Raw genomic sequence first — 27,623 nt, 5'->3', positions numbered from 1 at the left:
GTGACACCGGCGCGGGGCGCGCCCTCCTCCCCGCCCGCCGCCGGCAGCGCGGGAGCCGCCGGTTCGAGTCCCGTCGTCGCCACCCCGCACCACGTGCGAGCACCCGCCGATACCCAGGAGACCTCCCGTCCTGTCCCTCCCCAGCCCAGCCCGCCCCGCCAAGGACACACCGCAGACCAGGCCTCGTCACCAAGATGCCTTTATTGGTGATTGATGCCCTGCTCTTCCCAGGGACACTCACTTCTCCGGGGACACTCGCTCCCCCCATATCACCCACTCCCCTGGGGACACACAATCCCCCAGGTGACACTTGCTCCCCCCAGGAAACACGCTCTCTGGGGGACATCCACTCCCCTAGGGACACGCAATCCCCCCAGGGTACACACGCTCTCTTGGGGACACCCATTCCCCTGGGGACACGCAATCCTCCAGGGTACACACGCTCTCTTGGGGACACCCATTCCCCTGGGGACACCCAATCCCCCAGGGTACACTCGTTCCCCCCAGGACACACGCTCCCTGGGGATACCCACTCGCGGGTGACACTCGCTCTCGCTCCCACCAGGAACCCTCACTCTCTGGGCCAGCCCCATGGGGGCTTTGACAGCCCGGTGGGTCCGTGGTGCCCCGTTCCACCCCCCTCCCTGGTGCCCCCACCCGCCGGCGGGCGAGGCTCCTGCTGCACTGGCTGGCCTCGGGCGTACGTGTCGCGGTCACCCTGGCGTGCGCGTGGCCAGCGCCTCCTGCATCTTCTGGCGGCAGCGCGCGTAGCGGTGCCGCAGCCGCCGCACGTGCTCCTCCTCCTCCCGCTGCAGGATCAGCAGGAAGTTGTGCAGCTCCGGCAGCGTGAAGGCGTCCCACTGCAGGCACGAGGGCTGCCATCGCAACGGGGACCGGGAGCGTCCCCCCATGGCCACCTCCCCGGGCAATGCGGGTGCCGCCCCCCTCCCCGTCCCTGCACTCACGTTCACCTCTCCGGTCTCGTTCTCCTTCAGGATGAAACTCAGCACCTTCTCGCTAGGGCCGGCCAGCAGCCGCAGCCGCAGGGGCTGCTCGTCGTCACTCAGCTTCCGCAGGTACACTGCAACGGCGGCCACGTGTCACCGCGGGGACACTGCCGCTATGGGGACATCACTGCTGCCACAGGGATGCTGCTGCTACGGGGACATCACCGCTACAGGGGACCCCACTGCCGGCTGCCATGGGGGACACGTCCCCCAGTGACGGGTGACAGTCACCAAAGGGGAATACTGCTGCTACAGGATGCCGCCACCAAGGAGGTGCTGCTACCTAAGGAAAGCTATCACTGTTGTCACCACTGCCATGATATGGCCACCATGGGGGTCACTGCCACTACGGGGCCACCACTGCCATGGGGATGCTCTGCCACCATGAGGGACCCTGGGGACATCACCACCATGGAACTGCCACCACCCAGGGGACACTGACAATATTGGGACATGGCCACCACTGTGAGGAGGGTCACCCTGGGGCACTACCTTGCTCATCCTTCTCAGACCTCTCGAAGAGGGCGAACTTTCGGGGGTTGTCGATGACGGTGAACTTGCGGAGGAGGGCGTCAATGACCTCGCTGGCGCGGGTGTGCGAAAGGATGTGCAGGTGCTTGACGGTCCCCTTGGGCAGGTAGAAGGACGTGCGGCGCTTCACCCCCTGGGGGTGCGGTCGCCCCGCCTGCAGGGAGGGGACCCGCTTGGTGGCCGGCACGGAGACAGGGCGAACCAGCTTCAGCTGCACCTTGATGAAGCCGGTGTAGGAGCCGTCCTTGTTCTACGAGACACCGGTGGGGGGTGAGTGGGGTCGGGGCAGGGCACCGTGACCCCCCGGCCCTGTGCTGACCCCGTACCAGGCTCATGAAGAGGTTGCTGTTGATCTGGCTGTTGTACTCCTTGATCCGCTGCTCCACCTGCGCCTGGTCCAGCTCTGTCTTCTCCCACTCGCTGGGCTCATCCTGCGTGAACAGCAGCCAGGCTGAGCGGCACTGAGATCGGGAGGTACCGTCCCGCCTGCCTCGGTGTCCCGGCGGCCCCCAGCCCACCCCGCAGCCCCGGCAGATGCGCGGGCGGTTGCGCGGGGTTGCATCAGCCCGGCTGGCGCTGAGCTGTGCTGTGCCGGGACGCACAGCTGAGCTCACCGCCGCCCCGGCCCTGCTCCGGGGACACCGGCACCGGCCGCCCCCCAGGCGCCCGTCCCTGGGGCTGCAGGGCCGTGTGAACGCACTGCGAGGACACCCGGAGCCGAGCGTCCCCTCCCGGCACCCCAGATCAGAGAGGCGTCCCCAAGGCAGAGCGCCGGCAGCCGCCAGGCCGGCACCAGGGCGTCTGGGCAGGCTCTGCCCCCGCGGGGACGCCCTGAGATTTGAGGCAGGAGGGCCGGGCTGGGGGTGCAGCCCGCCCTTGCCGCCGGCACCCCACTTCAAAGTGCTGGCCCCGCACACGGGGGACCGAGCGTCCCGGCTCGGCGTCCCTGCCACCACTAATGAGTATTTACGCGGAGCTGCCACACAGCGCTGCACGTGTCCCCATGGCACCGAGGGGTTCCAGCCCCGACACATGCATGTCCACCCCACAGCATGCAGGTACTGCCGGACCCTGCGAGGGTCCCTGCACGATGGGGTCAGCTGTGAAGCTGCCCGGAGAGTTTGTTCCGGCAACCCCAAAGCTGGGAGCAGCTTCAGCCCTGAGGGACCTTGGGGTGCCCGTGCCAAGCAACGAAACCCCACTCGCCTCACGGTGCCTCGCTCACCCCGCATCCAACCGGACGGGGCCACCGTGTCCCACGGCACGGCCGTGCTTGACCCCACTCCTGTACCACGGCAGGGCCAAGCTCGCCTCAAGAAAAGACCACCCATACCTCTAGTTTTCCCCAAGCACCGAGCCCACCCTCGCCTGCTCCCCAGCACCCAGGTAGGGGGAACGCGCTCCCGATGACGTCACCCGTATCCCCCCTGACGTCACGGCCCGGGACCGACCTGGCGGCGGCGCGGGCGGCGGCCGAGGGAGGTGCGGGCGGTGTAGAAGAGCTCGGGCTCGGAGTCGGAGTCCTCCTGGCTGCAGTAGCCGCTGCTGGCCGTGCTGCCCCCCGTACCCCCCGCGCCGCCCCGCCGCAGGGCCAGCGCCGCCGCCCCGCAGCCCCCGGCCCCGCCGGCCCCCGGTCCGGCCACGGGCACGGCGGCGGTGGCGGAGGGCACGGCCCGGCCCGCCCGCCCCGCAGCCCCGCCGGGCCGGCGGGCACACGGGCACACCCGGCCCCGCGCCAGCCCGGCCGGCCCCCGGGCCGGGGCCCGGCTCGGTCCGCTCCCGGTTCGGCTCAGCCCGCTCCCGGTCCTTGGCCCGGCTCCGCTCAGCCCGGCCCTTGGCCCGGTTCGGCTCTGCTCGGTCCCGGTCCCTATCGCGGCTCGGCTCCGCGCGGTCCCTGTCTCAGTCGTGACTCGGCTCCGCCCGGTCCCGGTCTCAGTCCCAGATCAGCTCCACCCGGTCCCACTCTCAGTCCCGGCTCAGCTTCGCCCGGTTCCTATCGGCGTCCCGCTCTGTTCAGCCCGGTCCCTGTCGCGGTCGCGGTCCCGGCTCGGCTCAGCCCGGTCCCTATCGCGCTCCTGTCCGGCTCGGTTCGGCGCGGCGTCTACCGCGCCCTACCCCGGTCCCGGCTCAGCGCGGTCCCCGTCCCTGCCCCGCCCCGGCCGTGGGGTGACGCGGGCCGGGGGCGGCGCGGCGGCCCCGCTTCCGGCGGTGACTTCACCCGCGCCCGCCCGGACACGGCTTTGCCCCGGCTGAGCTCGGCTCGGCTCGGCACGGGCACGACACAGCACAGCTCGCCAGGGCACAGCACAGCCTGGCTTGGCACAGCACAGTCCAGTGCAGCCCAGCATGGCACAGCATAGCCTGGAATGGTGCAGCCTGGCATGGCATAGCACAGCACAGCCTAGCATGTCAGCCTCACACAGTTCAGCTAAGCCCGGCCCGGCCCAGCAAGGCTTGGCACAGCCTGGCATGCCATGACATGGCCTCACATGGCACAGCCCAGCATAGCCTCCCCAGCCCAGCAGAGCTCACAGGTTTGCCACCCCCTGCCCAAGCTCTCCCTCAGATAGGCCCAGGCCCTACCACGTTGGTGTCCTTCTCCAACACCTGCTCGTTGCCATCCTCCTCGTCACCAGCACCTGGGGGGCCACTGCAGTCCAGCCGCACCAGGGCCCGGCACCGGTAGTGGCAGGTGAAGCTGCAGTCTGGGGACAGAGGCAGGAGAGGTGTCACCGCTGTGCACAGCCTGGGTGCCAGGGCACTGGTGTGTGGTGGGACAAGGGCTGGCACATGGTGACAGTATCAGCTGTCTCCTCATGCTGTGCCCAGGGGCGCAGGGGTAGCGTCAGCATGGGACACAGCACTGTGCCATGTCCTGGCTGACACTGTGCCTGTACTCCCTGCTGGGCTGACCAGCATGGGATGCTCAGTGCCTGGTACTGGGATGCCCAGTATGGGCACCAGTGTGGCTGTCCATTACTGGAGTGCCGTGTGTGGTGGGATGCCCAGTGTGGGTACCCAGTACAGGGATGTGTGGTGCCAAGTGAGGGTACTCTGTAAGGGGCTGCCCAGTGCCTGATGTGGTGTTCAGTGTTTGGTGGCAGTTCCTGGTGCCCAGAGGCCCAGTGCCTGGTGCAACTGCCCAGAATGGCGATGTCCAACTTAATGGAAGTGCCTGGCACCAAGGAGGCCTGGTGGGGGTAATTGCTATTGAGATGGCTGTACCCAGCCCGGTGCCGGGATGTTCGGTGCCTGGTGGGAGTGCCCGGTGCCGGGATGCCTGTGCCCAGTGGTGGGACGGCTGGTGCTCAGTGAGGGGGCCCACTACCAGGATGCTCGGTGTCCTGTAGGGGTGCCCGGTTGGTGGGATGCCCGGTGGGAGTGCCCAGTGGTGAGGGTGCCCGGTGGTGGGGATGCCCGGTGGCGGGATATCCGGTGCTCGCTAGGGGTGCCCGGTGCTGAGGAAGCCGAGTGGCAGGGTGCCCGGTGCCTGGCGGGGGTGCCAGGTGCCGGGATGCCCGGCGGCGGGGGTGCGGGGGCCCGGGGCGCGGCGCGGTACTCACGGCGGCACTGGAGGCTCTTCCTGCCGCCGCCCCAGACGAAGTCCCCGCAGAGATCGCACCAGGTGTGCAGCCCGCGGCGCCGCGGCTCGAAGCGGTGCCCGGCGCCCGGTGCCGCCGTCAGCCGCGGGTCAGGATGCGCCCCGGGGCCGGGCCGGCGGGCAGGGCTGATGCGCAGCGCGTTGGCTCGTTCCAGGCGGCCCCGGCCCGGCCGCGGCTCGGGCTGCAGATCCCGCAACTCGATGAGCTCCATGGCCCAGCGGCCGCGGGCGCTGCTCGGCTGCGGGGCGGGGGCCGGCACCGGGCCGGGGCCGGGGCCGGGGCCGGGGCGGGGATCGGGAGAGGCCGCCCCGATCGGGCACCGCGAGGAAACTGAGGCGGAGAGGTAGGGGGAACGGCGTAATGCCCCGGGCTCCCGATCGCCAACTCCGGTCCCGGCGAGCCCGGCGGGGCGGGCTAGAGGCGGGGATGAGGTTCCCGGAGCCGCCGCGGGGGAAGGGGGGGCCCGCTACAGCCGCTCCGCTCTCTCTGCCTCTTCTCGCAGGAGCAGGACAAACTGCGCTCCCTTCCTCAGCTTCCCAGTGAGGAAGGGGCTGGAAGCACCTCTGTCAGCGGGTGAGAAGCAGACGGAGATCTACGGAGAGCGTTCCTGCTCCTGCTGGCTGCAGCCCTGGACGTGCAGCCTGGGTTTGGGGTGAGGAGTTTATTGAGCTCCGAGCATGGGCTGCTCAGCCGAGGCTGCAGCTGGACCGAGGTGGTTTCCGGCCTGCTGTCGTGGCTCCTGCAGCAGCAGCCCTGAGTGCAAAGCCTGTTTTTATGTGTCAGGGATCGTCCGGAACCCCATCAGGAAAAGGACATGGCCAACCTTTCGCAGCTGTGCTCAGACCAAGGCTCCAGCCCTTTGGCCACAGCTGCTGACCAGTGCGAGGTGGGGATGAACCCCAAGGCACCCCACCAGTAAACCCTGTTTACTGGTAATGCTGTTGGGCAGGGGGCCAAGCCCTTGTGCTCCCTTCACATCAAGGGAGAGGAAATGGGGTGAATCGTCCCTGCAAGGTGGGAGATGACAACTACCCAAGAAACTCTTTCTCACAGCAAGATGCTCATGCAAACCACATCCTCTGCTCCGCACGCTGCTCTAATGATGGTACAACAGTGGCCTTCTCACTCCCCTCCCCAGCTGCAGTAAGGTAACCACAACCTTATAGGCTTTTTCGGTTTCTCTGGGATTTCTTTTCTTGCAGAGGGGAAAATGGACACACGCCTCTCACTGTGTGGAAAGGAGGGGAGGAAGCAGCTTATCATTTTCAGCTAGGGAGAGAAAAAGCAGAAACCAAGCAACTGTGGGATGCACAAGAAGGTTATTGGAGAAGGCAGCATGGTGGGGTGGTGGGAGAGGAGAGGCTGACCCCTGGCTAGTGCTGCCTGGGGCTGGGAGGCAGAAGGGGATTTTTCCAGCTTCTTTCCAGCAGCTGCACACTGGAGGAATCTCTGCCTCTCTGAGCCACAGGCCAGATGCCAGACACCACTTCTCTTACAGGTCATCCACACTCCTCAGCACCTCGGCCATTAGGTTGCAGGCAGGCTTGTGCTTCTGCCAGTGCTGGACCTGGCATGCCCTGCAGAGGGGGAAGCTGCTGTCAGGGGCAGTGGAACCACATCCATCCTTGGCAGCAGAGCAGCAAGAATGACAAACTGCAGCACCATACCCCTCTGGAAGCTGGGGGAGAGCTGATACAGCCCAGCACGAGATCAAGAGGGGGCTGGATGTGGCCCTAGTCCTGGGGGTTAAGAAGGTTTAACGCCAGACCTTGCCAGATGGTTCAGGACCAGAGATTTAATTTACTGCCACCATCCCAGCTGCCACATCCTAGCCTGTCACCTGCACCCACAGGGTCATGGGTGCTTTCCACCAAGGTGGAGAGGAGGGAAACAGTGTCACCATGGAAAACCCAGCCTGTCACTGCTGTCACCGTGGGCAGAGGCAGCTCAGCACCTTACAGCTGCAGCACAACCCCCAGCAGCACCTCTTCCACCAGCAGCCCAGCACATCAGCCTCCCAATAAGATTTGGAGAGGTACGTGGCCAGCAGAGAGTTAGTGGTGCTGAGCAGTGGTGGGACCACTGGCTTTCCTTGGCCCTCCCACAGCATTCTGCAGTGAGATCTGTGGTGCTCTGGGGAGCACTGAGGGGCTGCAGAGGGGCCCGGGGGGGCTGCAGGGGCCCCAAGGGGGTGGCAGGGCTGCCTTACCGTGTGCAGTACCACTCGTTCCGGCAGCGAGAGCAGCGCTTGGCTGCTTCTGCACCACACACCCTGCAGCGGGGCTTGTCGGGGGCCAGAGCCTCCATCATGTCCAGGCTGTAGGTCTGTGCCCACCTGTGCAGGCAGAGAGGGCTGAGGCTGCTTACAGGGAATTGCTGACCGGCAGTGAGCTGTCCCCATTGCACCCTGCCACTGAGGGGACATCTCCAGCCAGGGCCACAGACCCCTCTGTCCCCCCAGTGCTGAGCTCCAGCCCTGCTAGTAGGGATACTGCCCCCCCTGGGCACTCTGCATACCTGTACCAGGGCCTCACCTGCGTGCCTGGAGCTTCAACTCCTCCTCAGTGGGGCTGAAGGCATGCTTCACTTGGTGCTTGGCAATGGCCTCCCACTTCCCCGAGTTTTTCTTGAGGATATGGTCCCAGATGACAGGAACCTGATGGGAGAGGCAGGGCAGGGGAAAAGGTGCTAACAGCCTAAAAAAGGTGCTGTGGTTTGGGGAGAAGGCAGCCAGCCCTGGGCACAAGAAGCATGGCCCTCCAGGAGGGCAGGCAGAGGTGCAGAGGGTGTGCTTTTGGAAGCAGGAGGGGAATGGAAGGCGAAGGAGCCACTTTCCAGTGGGCATTGAGGTGAAACAAGGCAAGACCTTTGGTGTCCAGTTGGGAATGAGTATTCAGCCTTGAGACCTGGGCTGCTGAAAAGAAAGCCCTGGGACCTCAGCACCCTGCATGTGGCAGCGGCGTGAACCCCACGCTCCAGAGCCGTTTGTCTGAGCAGATTTTTCCGCTCGTCACGTCCCTGAAGATGAACACCCGGGGAAGGGCTGGCCAGCGCAAAAGGAAACGTCCCGGCCAAGAGCAGTGTGCTGAACTCGGGCTCTGGAGTGGATGATGCTGCTTCAAACAGCGCTGCCTTCTCCAGCAGAGTAAAAATAGCCAAGGAAGGGGAGGAGGCTGCTCTGGGAGCAGCCAAATGGAAAAAGGCCTTTCCTTAGCTTGGCTCAACAACAAGGAGTGAGTTCACCACTCTCTGGGCAGAGCAGGGAGCCCATGTCTGTGCTTCCTGCTGGCTCCCCATGCTCACCCCCAGCCCTTGGCAGGGGAGGAGCAGCACAGGCACAAAAGCAGGGTTATGGAGAAGGGCAGCAGCCTGGGTGAGGGCTGGAGCAGGTCCCCAGTGTGGCAGCTGCCTGTCACTGAGCCACCAACACATTGGCAGTCAAGGCACGTGGCATGAATCCATGTCCACCTCCGCCCTGCTGCCATCCCCAGCCCCAACACCTCAGCTTGCCAGTCTGCAGCTTCCCCAGCTCCAGCTCCCAGCCTGGGCCATGCCCCCAGCTCAGCCACAGCCACCTCTGACAGGGCACATCACCCTCCTCCCAGGCCACACAGCCAGCTGCAATGGGGCCAGTGTGCTCCCACTGGGGACAGCCCAGCCAGCCACTGCTCAACATACCCATCTCCTCCAGGAAGCGGTGTGGGAGCCTCTGGCAGTGGGGAAGAGCCTCTGTGCTCCCAGTTCTCCTCAGCAGACTCTGCAGATCTGCCCCCACACTCAGTTTCTCCCCTCAGGTTGTAAGAAGGCAGTAGAAACACATAAAAACACTTTTCTCCAGAGATTACCACTGCATGGATTAAAACCCCCAAGAACGTCTTGGCTGTTTAAAGACCTTCATGGCCTAACTCCCAAAGGCCCAGACACCAGCTGGGACCAGTTTAACTCCAGACTCCATCATGATGTCCCTCTGTACACGGTGTGCCAAGCAGCCTCAGACCAGGGCTGTAAATGGGGACTTCCCTGGAGAGTCCAAAATTCAACAGGAAAGCAATGATAAATGTCAAATGAAGAGTTAATTGTCAAAACAAACCAGTGCCTGTGTCTGCCCCATACAGCTGCCATCCCAGGGGCTCAGTGTGACCTGGAGCGCTGTTTATAACCCAGCATTTATGCTTTTAGATGTGATTGCTTGGCCACTGCAGGGCAGGACAAGGCTCTCACATCAGCCACAGGCAGCTTTGCTGGCAGTAAGGGCGTAACTGAAATGGGTACTTGGCTGCTTTTCCAGGGCATCATCATTCCAGAGCTGAGCTTGGTGGAAGAAAAAAGGGGTAGGGAGCTATAAGGCTTAAACCAGAGTGTCTGTAGAGGTGAAGGAAAAGCCATGGGATACCTGCTCCAGGATGAGATCCTTTTTGGGGGGAGCAGGCTCTGTCACTGCAAGGTAACTCAGAAATCTCTGCATCTCCACCAGGTTGGGCAGCTGGTCAATGAGGACATCTGTCAGGAATGCACGGAGCTGTGGCCATGGAGGGGGAGAGAAGAGTGAAGGGAGAGAGGTCAGGACAAGGGAGTCAGAGCTGGCGATGCAGCAGGGCAAGAGAGGGATTTGAGGGGTAGTGGCCAAGAGACCAATGGGGGTCTCACGAGGTGCATGCACAAACACAAGCTTTGCTGCTGCTGGCTACAGTGACAGATCTGCTGTTCTCCCACCTCTGGCTCCCTGGAGCCCACAGTGAGATGGGGACAGATATCTGGAGGTGCCCAGCGCTGGCGAGGGCCCAGGGCCTTTGTGCTGCTGGGTCCTACCTTGAGGAGCTGGCTCCTGTTGAAGCCATCAAAGCGGTATTTGCGCTGGCACTCGGGACTGAGCAGGAGGTTGAGCAGGGCAAGCCACACCTGCCCATCGAGTTTGGTCATCTTCACCTGGTCCTCAGGGGGCACCACATGCCATGTGCCATTCTCAAACTTCTTGAGCTTGCCTGAGGGACGGAAGAACCAGAGAGACACAAGTGGTCCCTGAGGGAAGACAGCTCAGAGAAGGGATGCTGTCCTGTGCTCACTGCCTCGCTTCACCCTCTGCTTCTGCCTGCCTCAGTTTCCCCACTCTTTGCTCCACATAGCAGCCTACTTGGTACTGAGGCAAAATATTAGACCATGAAAAGCAGAAAGGACATGTCTTAAACCAACAGTGCTGTGGCAGGAACAGAAAGTTCCCCGAGACATCTCCTTTTGTACTTGGCCAGTAGTCTAGAACACTGGTGGGAAGGTGGGGTAGCCCATGCTGCAACAACAGAGTGGCTGTAGAGACCCATCTTGGAGTACGTATGGCCACTCTTCTTGAGCTTCCTCTGCCAGGCAAAGCCAGAAGCAGCATGAATATAACAGATACGACAGCTCCAACAGCTACTGTGTGGCTCTGGGGGATGGAGCAGGATGTGACCCTGCATCTGCACAGCCTGGAAATGCCTTTGTGCTTGTCTCTTTCCAGTCCCTCCCTCAGGGCCCTGGATCAAAGCTCCTTCTCACACCCCAAGCACACAGGCAGGGAGAAGGGATGTGTTTCATGGCTGGAAGAAGGAGGAAAGCTCCCGCATCCAGCTGGGCTGCTCTCGGCAGGCACAGCCACGTGCTTCCCAGAGCTCTTCCTGCTCTGCCTGTGCTGTGACCCCCAGTGCAGGGCTGGGGCAGCGCAGGCTCCCACGCCCCAGGCTGTGCCCCACCACATGGCAGGCAGTGGGAGGCTGGGGGGGTCCTGGCTGGCTGAAGAGGTAGGGGACAATGGGCACAGCGTGATCCTGGGCCTCTGGCAAGAGTGAAGCTCAGGGACCAGCAGCAGAATCAGGGCAATGTTTACTGCCTGGGAGAGACCATGTCTGGCTCTAGTGAGTGCTGCTCCAAAAGGTGCAGAGAAGCTGGGACAGGCACTCTGGTCTTTCTGTGTCCAGAAGACTCCTCAGAGGAGCACGTGGGGCTGGCAGAGGTGCTACACTCCAGTCCTGGCCATGATCACTCAGAAGAGACCCAGCCCTGTGTGAGGATCAGCTTTTGGGAGCACTGCTGGGCCCCCAGCCCAGCTGTGCTGCAGCTGCTCTGAGCTGAACAGCTTCAGGCAGGGAGCACTGAGGAGCTGGAGGGGAGGATAAAGGGGGAACAGCTCTGCAAGGGCTCATATAGCAGATCCCTCCCTGGATGCACATCCCAGCACACCACCATGGTGCCCCAGAGACCATGGGATATGATCCATACCTGCTTCCCAGCAGCTCCAGGGGCAATGCTCCACCAGCTCAACAAGGAGGCAGGGCAGGTTGTGGGTGTTCAGCATCCGTGTCAGTGCACCCAGGGGCAGACTGGAGATATGACAGAAGGGAGAAAAGGCACTCACAGATTAATGCCAGAATTTGTATCTACAATGCTCCCTGAGGCAGCTGGGAGAGGCAGGAAAGAAACAATGGTCTGAGTTCTCAGAAGTACCATGGAGCAGGGTGGAGTGCTGCTGTGTTTGCCTCTCAGGGCACAGGGCACACTGCCACCGGGGACATAGCCAGCTGCTGAAAGGGGTCCAGGCACCCACTGTGACCCCACAGGAATCCCATCTGGCAAGCTGGGCACATCCTCTGCTGCTCCTGGGCACCTACCTGTCCACCTGGTCAGTGATGAACCGTAGCACAGACAGGGCCTTCAGGGAAATCTCAAACTCCATCATCTCTGCCTGCTTCTGCAGCTCCTGTGGAGGGACACGATCTGCCTTGGGATTTCAGGCCTCATTTCCCAGGAGCTACAGGGAGGCAGGCTGTTGACTGCAGTGGTAACCACAGTCTGGGTAGGAAAACAGAGCCTTGAAAAATAGTTTTTTCTCTCAACTGTGCCAGCACTGCCTGTTTGCCAGTGCAGCCACAGAAGTGCTTGCAGCCCGCAGTTTCTCTTCCTTCATGTCCCTGCCTCTAACAGGTTGTGGGTAGCTACTGGCTGCAGTGCTCCTGTACAAGATCACCCCCTAAAAGAGCATGGTCCCAAATTTTGCCTCTCTCCCTTTCTGGGACTATCTTGTGACCCGTGGCCCTGTGGAGACCGGAGAGGGTTGAAGGAGGGGGGAGCTGCACAATCAGCAGAGGAACTAGAGGAGGAGGAAGGAGAAACTTGGCCCTGGTGCAGCTGCAGTCCTGTGTCCACCCCTCCTGGATCTGCCTCTTCCCTCCAGCTTGGGATCAGCCAACTAGAATATCTGCCTGTGGTTATTCCAGCCCACAGCTGTGCCATGCTCTCCAGCCACCCAGCCTCCTTCCCATCTCAGCACAGACACTGCACTCATCCCCCATGACAGCCTGACCACCCTCTGACTCAGCCTCTTTCGAGACCACGGGGAGGGCCATTCTGAGAGGTGCCAAGTCCTTCTCTCTGGCTCAAGCAGAGCTTCTCTCCAGTCCCAGATGCAGCTCAGATTTGGTGTGCAGAGCACTGACCTCAGCTTCTTGTATTTCTCCAAAGAGCCACTGCAACAGTTGCCTTCCAGATTCCTGTGGTAAGCAGCTCTGTGCTCCCTGTGCTGGTGCCCCACAAGTGAGTGAGTCTTGTGGGCTCTTCCCTGCCCCCCCCTCCCTCTCCAAACTGCCCTAGTGAGGTTTGTCCTACAGCTCCTCCTTGTATCCAGACCTCATCTCTGCTGCCTTGAAACAGGGATTATTTTTTGCCTGTGCTTCAAGGGGACAACAGAACGGGGATTAGCACTGTACACAGTTCCGAAGGACAACAGACTCCACAACACAGGAGATGGCAGGAACAGCTTTTTCACAGGGGTTATTGTACACAGAACCAGGAGAGGCTGGAATGAATCAGAGGAAACCAGGCTCCCTGGGAGATGAGTGCTTTTGAGAATCCTATTGGCTAGAAAAGGTCTGGGATTTTAAGTTCGTGTCAAAGCAGTAACAGAGACACCCCTTCCCCTCCCCAGCTGGGAAAACATTTCCTGGAAAACATCCCTATTGTGCTCCAGATCCCTCCACTTCCTTCCCTTTTCTGAAAGAGAAGTATGTGCTTGGGCAGCAAGCCAAAGGATGGAGGCAAGGGGAGGTTCAGGCTCTCCCTTTAACCCTGTTCTTCCAGATACTCCTCCTGATGTGCAGTTCCAGGTGCTGAGAAGCACCAGAGGCAATGACAGCTCCTGTTCTGGGAAGGTGTGTGTGTGTGTGTGTGTGTGTGTGTGTGTGTGTGTCAGCCTGGGAACACCTGACTGGGAAAGCTCTGGCATTGCTGCTGGCCTAGGATCCCAGGCCAGCTCAGAGGAGCTATTTCTCAGAGAATAAAGGAAGCTGGGGGAAGCACATGAGGACAATTCCTGATTGTTAGGAGAACTCTCTCATGGTTAACCCTGGCTGGAAATAGTGGCAGCCTGACCCAGGGTGGCTTCCCAAACTTCAGGGAGAGATATCCACAGTTTCCAAGGGCAACAGCAAACGGCCAAACCACTCTAGTGAATATATTTCCCATCAACTCTCCAGCATGTCCCACTGCAGAGCTCTGAGCATGTCCTGCAGGCAGCCTCAGGACAGAGGGGGCAGAAGCCAGGCAGCAGAGTAGAGGGAGGTGGATGCAGCCACAGGCACAGAGAAGCACCAGACACCCTCTGAGGTGGGCAGGAGGTGCCAGGGTTGCAACCCATGAAAAGGCCTCCCACGTGCCTCCCTGTGCAGGCTGCCCACATTCTTCACCACACATGTCCCCAGGGAGCTACAGGACTTCCTCCTCACCTGCATGGATGAGGGGCTGGCCAGATGCTCAGCACGAAGCTCCGCTGAGGTCACTGCTTGTGCCTTGGTGCTCCGAGCTGCCAGCAGGATCAGCTTGCGGTGGCAATAATCAATCAAATCCAGAATGTTGTCCTCTGCTGACTCACAGATCTCCTTCACAACCACAAGGGTTTCACACAGGGTCAGTCCCCACAGTCTTCCACCCCCAAGGATTTTCCATTTGAGGAAAGCTGAACCTGTCTCACCTTGTAAAAGAACACTGTCTCCAGGAGGTTGATGATGGAGGCTTCGTGGTGCAGCTGTGGGGGGAGAATGGCAAGAGGGAGGTAACAGTGGAGCAGCACCAGGAATATGGGCACTAGGACAGGGAAAAGGGCTCTTCTGAGAAGCTGCTTATGTCGTTGTGGCCAAAAACTAGTCCAAGAGAAAAATACAAGTGATGCAACCTTCAAAACAACTCCAGTTCATGCAGTTCATAATTAATATTTATGCTGACATGCCTGTGACACTCCAACATGCCAATGGAGAGCCACACTTCCCAGCAGGCAGGGCTCTTCAAGGCTCTGCCTGTGCTGCAGGGGCAGGACAACCACTACCCTCAGGCAAGCTGGAGGCTCTGGCACCAGCACAGAGGCAGTGCCTGAGCTGGGACAGTGCTCTGCATGGCTGTGCTTCTCCCAGGCCCTGGGACTGGGACAGACAGCCTTATCCGTGACTGGGAACTATGGGATACTTGCCCTGGGGCAATCAGCTGCTCAGAGAAGACACCACCTTGCCCCCTGAAAAGTGTTACCTTGGACTGAAAATGGGTTAAAACTTCCAAACCTCACACAGATTTCCCTTAGGTCAAAGGCTGCATCCCTCTGCAAGGAAGCTCAGATCTGGAGATCATTCCCTTGCCAAGAATGGCCCAAGGGACCACTGGTCCCAGGAACTCAGCAAGAAAAAGCCACATTTTTGTTAGTCCAGAGGCACATAACTCTAGAGAGCCTCTGGCTAGAGAAAAACAGTGCTCAGAGTGGGGAAAAATACCCCAGGGGTATCACTGCCTGGGAGCAGGGGCAGCACTGGGAGCCACATGCCACGAGCACAGCTGCGTCCAGGAATGGCTTTTGCTCCACCCAGCAGCTCCTGCAAGCCCCTGTGCAGGATGAGAGAGGGGACAGCTCTCCACAAAGCCAAGCTTTCCTGGGAGTAAGACCCTGCCCCTCCTGGGGGCAAGGGCATGGGCTTGCAAAGGCTTTGGGAAACCAGGCACCTCCCACTGTGTCCCACTGCCCACCTCAGCCTGGTGAGATGCAAAACCTCAGCTCTGAGACCTTCAGGGTGACATTTATTTTCAAGCACAGCTGTGCCTGACCCGTCTGCAGGCTCTTTCCCACCATCCCCTCTACTCACCACCACGTAGATGGGGAAGGTGCTTCTTGGCTTGAAGTCCTCCAGCCGGCACAGCACGGGAAAGATCTTGTGCTTCCAGATCTCCACAGAGATCAGCTCCCCAATGAGAACAGGAATCTAGACAGGGAAGGGATGGGGAAGTGAAGCCTTTCAGAAGAGTGCTGCAGGGGGAAGCAGCTTGTTGCTAATGGTCAGCCACACTGGAGTCGCCCAAGGAGGAGGGTGATCTTGGGGAGCACTCTGTATTCTTCCAGCTCAGAAGCAAGCAGCTTCTCACAACAGGGCAGACCTCCTGGGGCTGCAGAGATAGAAAGTGACCCCAAGGAGCTGCACAGGTCCAGGCAATCTCACGCCCTGGGGCTGGGACACCTCAGACACACAACAGAGATCTGCAGCCAGAGGGGCCGGTGGGTGAAGGAGGCAAAATCAACCTCCAAGAGAGAAACCAGACACCAGCAAGTAGAAATACCACAGCCTGACCTTTAATTTTTTTTAAAAAACAAAACTGGCACACCACCAGTCAAACATCCTTTCCAGAGACACAACAGATTCTTCCACATTTTATTCCAAAATTGCACATTGCCCACAGGACAAGCCCAGGTGGAGGCTGAAGGCCCAGCGAGGGGATCACCCAGGGAGGCTCACCTTGGCATGGGTGACCAGCAGCTCGGTGAGGAGCTGCTCCTGGCCTGCTGAGGCACTCAGGATGCCGTGCATGTTCAGCTTCTCCACATACTCGTGCTGCCGAAGCCATCTGTGGGGCAGCCAGCGAGGACATCAGTGCCACAGACCTCTGGCCACAGGCTCGGCAAGGGCGCCTCACACAGGGAAACCTGCCCTGTAACCCCCAACCCCACACTGTGCTCGGAGCCTGGGGCCACAGCTCCACTGGGGCAGCCTGGCCCTCAGTAACACCCTCGCTGGGGACACCACAGAACCAGGGGGAGCCTCTCCATCACCCCTACCCTCACAGACCCTCAGATCTGGGACCCTTCCTCACCCTGGGCCCTCCAATCTCTCCCAGTCCTTCCAGGAACACTCCAGAATTGCAGCCCCTTCTCTCACCCCACCCCGACCCTGTGGGGTAACTTCAAAACCAGGACTCCTCTCTACCCTAAACCTTCTGAGGAGCCCTCCTTACGCCCACCGTAAACCCTGGGAAAGCCCCAGAACTGGGTCCCCTCCTGTCCTCCAACAACCCCGAGGGGGACGCCCCCAAACTTAAAGCCTCTTTCATGTTCTCCCCACCCCAGACACCCCGGGGACACCCCATCGCAGTGTCCCCGCACCCCTGCCCGCCGATGTCCCGCAGCTCGGTGCCCTGCAGGGCCCGCACAAGCGCCTCGGCCTCGGCGGGCGGCAGCGGCTCGGGCACGGCGGCCATGGCGTCCGCGTCGCTGTGGCAACGGCGGCGCCGCTACCGCCCCCTGGCGGCGCGGAGGACTCGCTGCGGGCCGGCTGCAGCAGCGGCGAGGGGCGGCCTCTGGCACCCCCTGGCGGCGCGGAGGAGTGGCCGCAGCCAGCGGGGCGCTCCGGGGACACCGGGCCGGGGGACAACGGGGGACGCAGGGGGACACAGCTCTAGTGAGGGCCATCGCTGCGTCACTTCCAGCACACGATGATGTTGGGGTCGTTCTCCAGGCGCTCATCCAGCTCCTTGTAACTCATGCCTGGGGAGTAAGAGAGCGGGGTGTTAACAGGGTGTGAGTGGGGTGCCTGGCAGCGGTGTCACAGGACTGGGTAGAGTCCCCAAGCCCTGCCCCTGGCAGCATGGGCTTGGCAGCCTGGCACGGAGAAGAGCTTGGCCCACAGTACCCTCCACAGAGTCCCCTCCCTGCAGTCTGAAGCCTCCCAAAGGGGTGAGAATCCAGTACCAGTGCACAGCTGTGGGCAGGCAGACATTCCTGAGTCTGCCATCAGCCCTGGGGCCCACACAGAGCAGGGGATCCTATGGATCCTATGGGTCCGTACCGGTCTTGCAGCAGATCTCGTCGTAGCTGTGGCAGCCCGTGTACAGCCGGGCTGGGTGGCTCCGCTCGTCCCGGGCCACCTTGACTGGGTATTTCTGGAGCCGCCGGATAAGGCCCTTCATCAAACCAAACTGGATAAGTCTCCTGGGGATGAGAAGGGAAGAGACTGGGGCCACAATGCTCAGGTGCCAAATGGTCCAGCTCCCCACAGTCCCATCTGTTCCATGTGCCCCACCACTGCGTCATGTTTCCTACACTACAGACACAGGAGTTGAGTACTTCCTGCTCACTCTCTCTGCCACCCCCAGCATCACCATAGCCCTCAGGGACCGATCGGGAGGGCTCTGACCTCTCATCCACCCTCTGGAGCTGCAGGGTGTAGCGGGAGATGAGGTCTCGCACGGTGGTGCCAGGGCTCAGCCCACAATACAGCTGGAAGACGTCCCTGAGGCTGGCTCGTTTGTGCCCTGCAAGGACAAGTCACCAGTCAACTGCCCTGTCCCCCTGCCTGGGCCAGCATCCCCAGGCAGGGTCACTGTACCTTGTTTGGTGACATAGGACAGACACTCTTCCTGAAGGCACTTGTCATCCACTAGGTCCTGGACCTTTGGTGTGGTGCAGTAGACATTGGAGTACTGGAGGGTGATGGAAAACCAGCTCTGCTCAGCTGTGGCTCCGAGACAGGCTGGGCCCACTCCAAGCCTGCTGCTCCCCCTCCACAGCCACCCTGATGGCACAGCCACTGCCCAAATCCTGCTCACAGCCCCAGGCACTGTGGCTTGACCCACCTGGAGTATGGAGACAAGTGTGACAACCCCGTAGTACCTGCAGATGGACAGGAAAAGGTAAGAGGCGCTCTCTGGCGGCACCCACCCCCCTCCTCGGGCTGTCCAGCCCCTCCAGGCACTCACAGCAGGTTCTGCACAGCGATGCGCACCAAGTTCAGCTCCACATCGGCTTCTGCCGAAATCTTCTGGACATGCCGAAATCCATCAATGTAGGGCAGGATCTGGGAGGGCAGGAGGCAAGAGTTAAAAGGGCAGAGAGCAGTAAGGCACCACCCTGAAGCCCATGCAGCTCCTCTGCATCTGGGAGCACCTGGGATGGGCAGGCTCCACCTTCAGGGGCCCTTTAACCTTTAACCTTGTGCTGGTGAATGATCTGCTCACAGGCCCAAGCACAACATGAGAGCAGCACCAAACCGTGCTCATTAACGTGGTTATCTCCAGGACAGCACAACTCCCCCAATGTCTGGAAACAGATCCCCTTCAAAGCATCAAGCACACAGACCTGCTGTGTGGTGAGATCCCACTGAGAGTTGAAGAAGTCATCCTTGTCTTGGGTGAAGACAGGGACATCGTACTCCTGCACGATGGGGGGGTCTGGGCGCTGCTCAATCACCTTCAGGTGGATGGTGTTTGACTCATCTGCCCAGGAAAGGGGGAAGGCTCAATCTCCATGGAAAACAGTTCTCCCTCAGGAGCTGCCAACCATCAATCCCAGGACACCACAATGCCACACAGAACAAGGTGTTTGCAGCCCATAACCCCATGCCACCCATCCCTAGGAGCCAGGCAGGGCAAGGCAGGCTCAGGCACCCCCAGCTCCAAGCAATGACAGGCAGGGAGCTGCTGGAAACAGAAAAGAAAGAGCCAGCCTCGGCAGGGAATGGCCCAGCTGTCTCCCAGCACTGCACTGTCCTAGCCGTACCTATGGGCAGTGTGCACTTCCCTTTGGCATTCAGCTCCTCCAGCAGGATGGTCATGATGGGAACCAGCTTCTGTTTACTCTCCTCATTGGAGATGAATCCACTTTCCAGCTGAAGAGAGAAGAAAGTCAAGTCAGCTCCTGGATTACTGGCTACAGGAGCCCAGATCCTGTTCTCCTTTAAAACTGAAGTGATCTGTAGGAAACCAGGACAATCCCCTTCTCACTGTAAAACCAGCCCCTGTCCCAGCAGTGCCCAGTGGCCCCCAACATGCTCCAGGACACTACCGAGGTGCCCACGCTCTGTGGGGTGGATCAGGAGGCAGCCTCACCTCGAGGGTGGTGAGGTAGCCAGCCAGCTTCTTCACAATGGGCTCCAGCGCGCAGGCCTTGGCTCTGGCGTCGCACACAAAGCCCAGATTGAAGAGCAGAGCATTCCGGCTGTACTTCTTGTGCTCGATGCACACAGGGCAGCCGATCAGCTTCTTCTCCATGGCCGTCCTGTGGGGAGACACCTGTGACCTGCATCTACGCCCTCAGGAAGGCTCGAGTCCCCCACAAGGATGGTTCCCAGTCGACTCTGGAGGTAGGGGCTTCTTTATATTGCAAGAATAAATGATGTCTAAGCCCTACAAGCTCAGAGTGCAAATCACAGTCTTGAAGAAGGAGGGTGGGGGGGGGTAAAGAGTTGGACCTCAGAAAAGGAAACAGACTCCTTTTGAAACCAGCACAGCTCTCCTGACTGGTCTGACTTTCCTGGATTTAAGGCTGGCGGAGCAGCAGATGCAGCACCAGGCACCGCCAAAATGTGACCACCCACCCTCTGCACGGGTACCTGGGGGCACCGCAGTGACCCTGCTGGCCACGGGGCCGGGAGCCCAGCGCGCTGGCACTGCCACAGCACCGAGCTGTGCTCCGCACCGAGCCCGGCGGGACAGCGGCTGCCCGGGGCAGGCCCGGAGCTCTGCCCGCACTCACACGGTGATCAGCTTGTTCTGCAGCTCGGGCTTCGTGATGACATACACCTGGATGGTATCAAACAGCTCCCGGGAGATGAAGTCCTCGGGGACCTGCGGCGGCACAGGAGGCTCCGTTCCAGCCGAGCCCCGTCGCTCTGGAAGGGGAGCACCCACCACCACCCCGTGTCCCCTTCCCCTCCATGGGCGCTGCCACGGCCCAGTCCCAGCCCCACCCCGCCGCGGGCAGGCGCTGCGGGTCCCGGGCCGCTCGCCCCGCACCTGGTAGGTGATTTTGGGCCCCAGGGTGGGGTGGAACTCGCTGAAGAACACGCACTCGATGCGGCCACCCATGGCGGGACGCGGAGCTGCCCACAGCCCGTAGCCCAGCCCCGCCGGCCACCGTAGCGTCGCTCCCGCTGAATCACACGGCAGCGCGGCGGGGGCGGGCTCTCATATTGAGCGACAGCACTTCCCGCCACTCAGAGGCAGTGCAGAGCGGAGGGGGCGGGCCTTAATGCTGATTGACAGCCCACCTCAGCCAATCGGAGCCCGCGCCGCGGCCCGGCCATGTCGGCGGCGGCGATTCCGCCCGGCCGGCCAACATGGCCCTGACGGCCGAGACCGAGTCCCGCCTGTATCGCTCGCTGCGCGTGGCCTCCGGCGCCGCCGCGCACCTCGTGGCGCTGGGATTCCCCGCCGCTGTGGCCGTGCTGGCGCGGCCCGGATCCAGTGAGTGCCGGAGGGGCTGGGGGCGCTGGGAGGGCCGGATGTCTCAGCTCACCTCACCCTGCGCTTCCCTTCCAGGTCTCTTCTCCTGGCACCCATTGCTCATGGCCCTCGCGGTAAGTGCCGCCGCCCCGGTCACCGCCCCGCTGCCGTGGGACAGGCAGGGGCTGTGCTGGCGGAGCCCCGGGCGGTGGGAGCCCGAGCCCCGGGAGCCCCGGGCGGTGGGTGCCGAGCCCCGGGAGCCCCGGGCGGTGGGTGCCGAGCCCCGGGAGCCCCGGGCGGTGGGTGCCGAGCCCCGGGAGCCACGGCGCAGGGGCGTTTGGCCGGTGCCAAACTCGCTGCCCTCTGCCCCGCAGTTCTCGTTCCTGATGACGGAAGCGCTGCTGATCTTCTCCCCGGAGACCTCGCTGCTGCGCTCCTTCTCCCGCAAGGTCCGAGTGCGGGCGCACTGGGCCCTGCAGCTGCTCGCCCTGCTCTGCGCGCTCCTGGGGCTGGGAATCATCACCTACAACAAGCACCTGAACGGCAAAGGCCACTTTGTCACCTGGCACGGGCTGACGGGGCTGCTGGCCGTGCTGTACGCCGGCGGGCAGTGCGCCGGGGGCGTGCTCCTGCTCTACCCCAAGCTGATGAAGAACTGGACGCTGGCCAAGCTGAAGCTGTACCATGCAACCTCAGGGCTGGTGGGCTACCTGCTGGGCTGTGCCAGCCTGATGTTGGGCATGTGCTCCCTCTGGTTCACCACCACGGTGACCGGTGCCTCGTGGTACCTCGCCATGCTGTGTCCCCTCGTCACCAGCCTGGTTATCATGAACCAGGTGAGCAATGCGTACCTGTACCGCAAACGGAGCCAGCACTGAGGGCTTGGTGCTGACCTGAACTTCCCAGAGCAAGCTGGGTCTCCCCTTGCAGCCCCCCTGCTCGCACAGGGTCTCCTTGGAACTTTGTTTCTACCTACTTGTCTTTCATTAGTCCTGGATTGTCCATAGTGTCTTGTCCCTGGGGAGCAGTTGCGATGTGTCTGACACCTCACCCCTGCCTCAGTGGGGAAGTTCCCCAGCACAGGTAAAGCTGCTGGTCCCTCCAGCAGCTTGGTGCTCAGTGCTGGGAAATGGAGGGCTCACTCAGGATTCCTGCTCCTTTCCCTTCCCACGCAGGGCTGCTTTGGAGCGGGAGGAGACATCCTGGTGAGGAGGGCAGGGAGGCCCTTCTCTCCCAGGAGGCTGCAGCAGGCCTCATGCTGCCTCTGCCCCATGGGGGCAGCTTGGCCAGGAAAGCACAGGACACGGTTGTAGCTTCAGCCCTGGCAGGGCTGGGGCAGGGTGGTGGCACCTGAGCAACGGTACAGCAGCACGTGTGTCCCCATGGCACGGGCATTCCCTGGGATCAGAGCAGGCAGCTCTGCCCCACAACCCTGGGTCGGGGCACCCACTGCCACGCACAAACCCCTCCTCCAGGCTGGGCTCGGCCTGGTAGGGTGGGGTCAGTTTACAGAGCAAATTACTGAGCCGGGCTGTGGACCTGCAGTCAGCAATTTGTAGGGAACAGCGTGAGCACGGGGGGAGGTGCAGACATGGGCGATGAACCCTTGGGGAAGGCAGGAAGAAACCTCCTTGCTGGCACAACAGCCTTCCAGCACGCTTCCTGCTCCCGGCAGGGCTGGAGAGCTGGGAGCGGCTCCCAGGCTGAAAAATTCCTCTGTATCCAGAGCTTTTATTCAATAAAAATTTCAGGCAGCTAGAGTGCAACAACCTCTCTTTACTCCTTGGGCGGGATGACTTTCGGGGTGCAGATTTCCCACCTCCTGCTGGGAGCACCTGGGAAGAAACCCCCCCAGCCTTCTGACAAGAGCCCCCGGGGGCTGCTCTGGGCTGTGCCCCCCACCCTGCCCATGTTCTGCTGCAGGAACCAACACTTTCAAAGAACTCTTTATTGATACCCAAATGTCTGTGTTCTTCCCGTTTGACAAAACCTTCTCGTGTGGTCCTTTAAAAAAATAATCATGACACTGCTGATCCACATCCCAGGCTGGGAATTGCCCACTGGATCAGGAGCTGTGGAGGCTGTCGCAGGGAGCATCCTCTCCAAGGAAAAAAAACCCTATCAACACAGAGGGAAGGAAAAGAAAGGGAGAGCCCATATTCTACCTGCAGGAAAGAAAACCTGCTGCCAGAGGAAGCAGCTAGAGCCCCACTGTAAAATTAATTCCAGCTTCTAGTTTAATCTGGCAAACGGATTAGCCGAGGAGCAACCAAGGGCAGCAGCTCTTCGCAGCGGGAGGGGGCAGGAGAGGAAGGAGAGAATCCCCACCAGAGCTGGCAGTGCTGGGGCACCACCATGAGGGGCTGGGTGGCCTCTTCCTGCCCAGTGTCCTGTCCCCTCCTACCCAACAAACTTCTCACCGGTCCTGGCAAGCTCCTGCTGGGGCGAGAGGAGGCTCCCCACAGGAAAGGCATTCAGAAAAGAAACCCACCAGCCTTCCCACTGCCTCAGTTAGGGACAAAACTACCTTCAGAAAGGAGAAAATATGTGTTGAGTGCTCTGGCCAAGCCCTGGCACAGAGGAGAAGCTGACTTCGATCCCACGAGGGCCAGCACAGCAGCTCGGGGCAAGGATCAGCCCCGTGTCCCTTTCCCAGAACAGCCCCCACTGCCTGCACCGACTCCACGGCCTGCCCTGCACTGAGGGGAGTGGCTCCAGGAATTCCCGTCCTCTCGGTGGTGGCAGTGTCCCTGTCCCGGGTGCCTGGTGCTGGCCGTGAGCAGCAGCGAAGCGTTGGAATGAGGTATCCCCCTGCCTGTGCCGGGAGGAGTCCCTGCTCCCGGCCGTGGGGAACACGAGGGGGATTAGCAGCTCTCCAACGGAGACAGGGCAGGAAGGGGGCCGGTCACAGCTGGGCCGGGGCGTCCTGGAAGCTGATGAGGTTGGACTCCTGGCCGGGGCTCTTCCCAGCTGCGCTGGGGTCGGGCAGCAGTGGGCTGTCGGCTTTCGCTGCTGCTGCCGCCTCCTCATCATCATCCTCCATACTGGGCCAGGCTGATTGGTCCTCCACTCGCTTCAGCCGCTCGTTCAAAGCCTTCAGGGCCAGCTGCCTGCAGGACAAGGGCACGTGGGCAGGTTAACCGTGGGTCAACAGCTCTGCCCCATGGGGCACTGTACAAGTCACTCCCTGGCTTCTTCCCAGCAGGAAAGGGTGGATTCGGTAGTGCTGGGGAAGATCTGGAGCACCTAGGACTGTTCCACAGAAATCCACTCTGGCTACAAGACTACTCACACAGAGCTTTCATGCTGCGTGGTGCAACTGGAGGCTGTCAGCAAGGGGAGCTCCAGGAATGGGGAATAAAGGCATAAAGCAGGGGAGGAAAAAGGGAGTGACAGCACCCTGTCCAAACCCTCTTGCCAGAAGTCAGGAAGGCCAGTGCTGGAGGGCTGGGGTGTGGGGCTGACTCACTGACCTCCCCCGGGCCAGGGTGAACTGGTGGAAGGCTGCCACGAGCAGGGGTTGTTGCCACCCCCGGCTGTCCCCCTTTCTTCTGCAGGGACCCCTAACCCTGTATGCCCTTTTTCCAGGATCTCCCCTGCCTTTCCATTGTTGCCCCACGTCTGGAAGAGCAGGACAATATCCCACCAGTGCCCTGAAATTATCCTTACCACCTCCGTGGCAGGGCAGCCCCCAGCAGACCACATGGAGAAGGCCCCTCCTGAGCCCCTGCACCTAAATCTCCCCCCTCCTTCTCGTTTGCATTTTAAGCCATGCCCTCGCTGTCCCTAAACACGATCCCCAGGGAGGCCAGGGGGTACCTTCTCCTCTCGGCGTCCTGGGGGTCTGTCCCCGGCAGGCTGATGGTGATGGAGGACGGGGCACCCACGTCGTAGCGCTTGACGGTCTTACGGCACAACCGCACCTTCACCAGCACGCTGTGCACCAGGTTGGCCACCAGACCCACCACGGGCTGCAGGATCTCGGGGAAGAAAGTGGCAAAGGCGAAGTGGTCGCTCATGTCTCCGCGGCCTCTACTGTGCCGCTGGTAGAAGCGGAGATAGACCCAGCTGGAGAGGAGCCCGAAACCGTACGAGGCCAGTACATTGCTCTCGACGAGGGCAGCGAGCCGCAGCAGAGCCAGGAGGAGGAGCAGGAGCATGGGGACAGCCTTCATTCTGACCTGAGGCACCTTCAGTACCGTGCTGTCCCCCATCGTCTGCTTGAGGGCCACCAAGACCCCTCCGAGGAAGCCCAGCCCGCCGTGGATGCGGACGGCGAACAGAGAGTCGAGGTGGAAGGAGGCCACATAGGTGAGGAAGTAGGCGAGGGCCGCCAGGAGCCCCACGGAGATGTTCACCACGGCGAAGAAGACGAGGAGCTCCAGCGCGCCCCAGAGGGGCTCCAGCAGGCGCCCGGCCGCCCCCAGCGTGGCCAGGCTGGCCGCCAGCCCCCAGGCGCGCTCCTCCACCAGCCCGTGCGTCAGCAGCGTCCACACCCAGAAGTTGGGGGGCAGGAGGTAGCCGGGCGTCACCCCCAGCCCGTAGGCCGTGTCCAGCCCGAAGGAGAGCAGGTACAGCAGCACCACGGCGGCGCTCAGCGACTTCACCACCACGCTGGTGCCGGCCAGCGCCGCCAGGAAGTGTTGCCGGGCCACCGGCAGGTACCGCCGCATCTTCGGCCCCGCGGGCGGGACAGGGCGGCCCCGCGGGGGCTGCCCGGCCCCACCCGCCCGCCTCCCCGCGCCGGGCCCCGCGCAGCCCCCGGCCGGCCCCGGTCCCTCCCTCCGCCGCTGCCGCGGGCCAGGCCGCGCTCAGACCCTCTGCTGGGCCAGGCCGGGCGCGGACAAACAGCGCCGCTGCGCATGCGCGGAACGGGGGCGCCGGGGCGGGGCTGCCACGGGGCAGGGCCAGGGCGCCGCGGAGCACGCCGGGACTTGTAGTGCGGCCACGTTGGTAGCGCGGGGTGGCGCGGGACACACGGACACGGAGCGGAAACGGGAGGACATGGGACAAACGAGCGATACCTGCGTGGGGGGGACACGGACACAGGGGCACACGGCGGGACACGGGGGAGAGCGGTGGCACAACACGATTATGGGGCGTGAAGGACGCAGTCATGGGGATGCATACATGGGTGCACAAATTCTGGGAAACGGGGATATGGACACGGCTGGGGCTGGGCATGGGGGGCACTCGGGGACATTGGCCCCCTGAAATGCACACACGGGGACACGGGCGCGGAGTGGGGCGTGGGAGGGGTGACAGAGCCCTGAAGGGACACAGGAGGATGGAGGGCTGGGTCTCTGCTGTCCTCCAGCCCCTCCTGTGCAGCGTGTGGGGCTCTGTGAGCCCACGGCTCTGCGGTGTCCCTGCCTGTGCCGTGTCCCTGCCCCCCGGAGGTGCAGCAGGTATCAGGACAGTGTCCCAGCTGGCAGGAGCCCCCCGATATCCTGTGTTCCCCCACATGCTGTTTCCCCCCCAACCGTGCCCACGTCCCCGGGCAATGACGCAGCCACCGCCTGTGAAGTGAAAATATGAACATTATTTAATAACTGAGTCTCTGTAATAAACCATTTGAAAATATTTTACAAGGAGTCACACGCACGATATCTTACAAATTGTCTTTTTGTTGTTTTTTTTTTTAGTTTTCCAACTCTTCTGTACAAAAAAAAAAAAAAAAAAAAAAAAAAAAGAAGAAAGAAACCCAAAGAAATTAAAAATAAATTAAAGAAAATGAATTAAAAACCCAATGCCTTTGAATGAGCAGAGAGAAGCTTTTGGGTGGGGACAGGGCAGGAGGTGACCCCGGCGGGACGGGGGGACCGGGGCCACGCCGCCCCTTCGTCCCATTGGTTTTTAACTTAAAATAGACTATATATGTATATATTTATAGGTATGTATAGTGGTGGTTTTCTGGCAGAGCACCTAACTAGACTACAGAAGTACACACACTCCCGGTAACACAGAGCCATCTGTTCAAACACGGTTCCCAGAGACAGTAACCAAACACACACTGAAAAAGCTACAAGCAGAATGACCATTAATTAACCCCAGCACTAATTAGCGCCTGGCGCCCTCCCCAGCCCCCCCGGGGTGGCCATGCCGAGGGGGCTTCCCCTGGACCCGGTTGATGGGGTGGCTCTGAGGGGGGTGCCCCGGAGGGGTGAGGGTCCCCAAGGCTGCCCAGGGACCCCCGGCACTGCCGGGAGCAGCGGTGGGAGAGGGGGGGTGGGTGTAGCACCCCGGGATGTCACAGATGTCACCCTCTTCTGGGTCCCTCCAGCCCCGCGGCACCTCTCCTGGCTGGGTTTGTGGGGTGCAGTGGGGTGCAGTGGGGTGCCAGGGCTGAGCAGCCACGCCATTTCCCCTCCTTGGCACTCAGTAGATTGACTGGGGGGGACAAGACCCCCACCCGAGCGCCCCGGTGGGAGCCCCAGCCCCCGGGGCACCGCTGCGTGTCCCCGGGAGCAGCCCCAGGGACGGGCACGGCCCTTGTGGGGACATGTGGCACGTCCCGCTGCATTTGGCACTGGAGGACGTGCGACACGTCCCGCGGCGGGGCGTGTGGCGTGACCCGCTCGGGGACACAGGACATGTCCCCCAGGGGACAGGCAGCACGTCCCCCCGGCCGCTGCGGGTTCTTTGGCAGGGCACGGGGGTCCGGGCGGGGCTGGGGGGCAGGGCTGAGCGGGCAGGATTCACAGTGATCTGCAGAACGGAAAAGAAACAAAATACATTTTTCCCCCTCTTTTTCACCCCGCTATCAGTGCCCCAGAACGGCTGAGCCCAGCGCAGGGACCGGGGCTCCATCGTGTCCCGGCGCAGGCAAAGGCCACTGCCCCCCGCCCCTGGCCCTGCTCGCCCCCAGCCCCAGCCCGCAGGGATGCTGGAGCTGCCCCACACGCCCTGGGGCCGGCACCGCTGGAACAAATGATACTGACCCGCACAGTCAAGTCCTTTCTTTCTTTCTTTCTTTCTTTCTGTTTTTTTTTTT

General features: G+C 61.7%; 5 protein-coding genes across 9 annotated transcripts; 1 reads left to right on the top strand and 4 right to left on the bottom strand.

Moving 5' to 3' along the window:
* Positions 1–182: 182 nt before the first annotated feature.
* Positions 183–6,193, bottom strand: RASSF1 (Ras association domain family member 1). The gene is made up of 6 exons (XM_015641134.3): positions 5,102–6,193; positions 4,122–4,243; positions 1,865–1,969; positions 1,500–1,788; positions 966–1,081; positions 183–860 (listed from the first exon to the last, which is right to left on the bottom strand). The coding sequence occupies exons 1-6, from the start codon at positions 5,349–5,351 to the stop codon at positions 714–716; spliced, it is 1,029 nt and encodes a 342-aa protein (XP_015496620.1). The 5' UTR covers positions 5,352–6,193; the 3' UTR covers positions 183–713.
* Positions 6,194–6,303: 110 nt separating this feature from the next.
* ZMYND10 (zinc finger MYND-type containing 10) lies at positions 6,304–16,689 on the bottom strand. 5 transcript variants are annotated; one of them, XM_015641135.2, is made up of 12 exons: positions 16,575–16,689; positions 15,931–16,039; positions 15,286–15,402; positions 14,133–14,186; positions 13,888–14,040; positions 11,779–11,867; positions 11,390–11,490; positions 9,950–10,122; positions 9,534–9,659; positions 7,675–7,796; positions 7,350–7,475; positions 6,309–6,717 (listed from the first exon to the last, which is right to left on the bottom strand). In XM_015641135.2, the coding sequence occupies exons 1-12, from the start codon at positions 16,667–16,669 to the stop codon at positions 6,633–6,635; spliced, it is 1,350 nt and encodes a 449-aa protein (XP_015496621.1). In that variant the 5' UTR covers positions 16,670–16,689; the 3' UTR covers positions 6,309–6,632. The 5 variants fall into 5 exon arrangements, 4 of the variants coding, with proteins under 4 accessions (XP_015496622.1, XP_015496621.1, XP_033373248.1 ...); XM_015641136.2 differs by lacking the exon at positions 7,350–7,475 and having other exon boundaries at positions 6,304–6,717; XM_033517357.1 differs by lacking the exon at positions 9,534–9,659 and having other exon boundaries at positions 6,607–6,717.
* Positions 16,690–16,841: 152 nt separating this feature from the next.
* On the bottom strand, positions 16,842–20,401 carry NPRL2 (NPR2 like, GATOR1 complex subunit). Its single transcript, XM_015641137.2, has 11 exons — positions 20,201–20,401; positions 19,941–20,032; positions 19,295–19,463; positions 18,966–19,074; positions 18,546–18,682; positions 18,167–18,264; positions 18,044–18,080; positions 17,797–17,890; positions 17,605–17,722; positions 17,257–17,399; positions 16,842–16,955 (listed from the first exon to the last, which is right to left on the bottom strand). Exons 1-11 carry the CDS (start codon positions 20,270–20,272, stop codon positions 16,888–16,890), a joined length of 1,137 nt encoding a protein of 378 aa, XP_015496623.1. The 5' UTR covers positions 20,273–20,401; the 3' UTR covers positions 16,842–16,887.
* A 45-nt stretch (positions 20,402–20,446) lies between these two features.
* LOC107210379 (cytochrome b561 domain-containing protein 2) lies at positions 20,447–22,395 on the top strand. Its single transcript, XM_015641139.3, has 3 exons — positions 20,447–20,650; positions 20,726–20,763; positions 21,004–22,395. Exons 1-3 carry the CDS (start codon positions 20,524–20,526, stop codon positions 21,505–21,507), a joined length of 669 nt encoding a protein of 222 aa, XP_015496625.1. The 5' UTR covers positions 20,447–20,523; the 3' UTR covers positions 21,508–22,395.
* A 164-nt stretch (positions 22,396–22,559) lies between these two features.
* TMEM115 (transmembrane protein 115) lies at positions 22,560–25,479 on the bottom strand. Its single transcript, XM_015641138.2, has 2 exons — positions 24,449–25,479; positions 22,560–23,739 (listed from the first exon to the last, which is right to left on the bottom strand). The coding sequence occupies exons 1-2, from the start codon at positions 25,300–25,302 to the stop codon at positions 23,535–23,537; spliced, it is 1,059 nt and encodes a 352-aa protein (XP_015496624.1). The 5' UTR covers positions 25,303–25,479; the 3' UTR covers positions 22,560–23,534.
* Positions 25,480–27,623: the final 2,144 nt, after the last annotated feature.

The sequence above is a fragment of the Parus major genome, chromosome 12, assembly GCF_001522545.3.
Source record: "Parus major isolate Abel chromosome 12, Parus_major1.1, whole genome shotgun sequence".
Taxonomy (NCBI): domain Eukaryota; kingdom Metazoa; phylum Chordata; class Aves; order Passeriformes; family Paridae; genus Parus; species Parus major.
The sequence above is the reverse complement of the archived record's forward strand: the minus strand, read 5'-3'. Positions and strand labels throughout refer to the sequence as shown.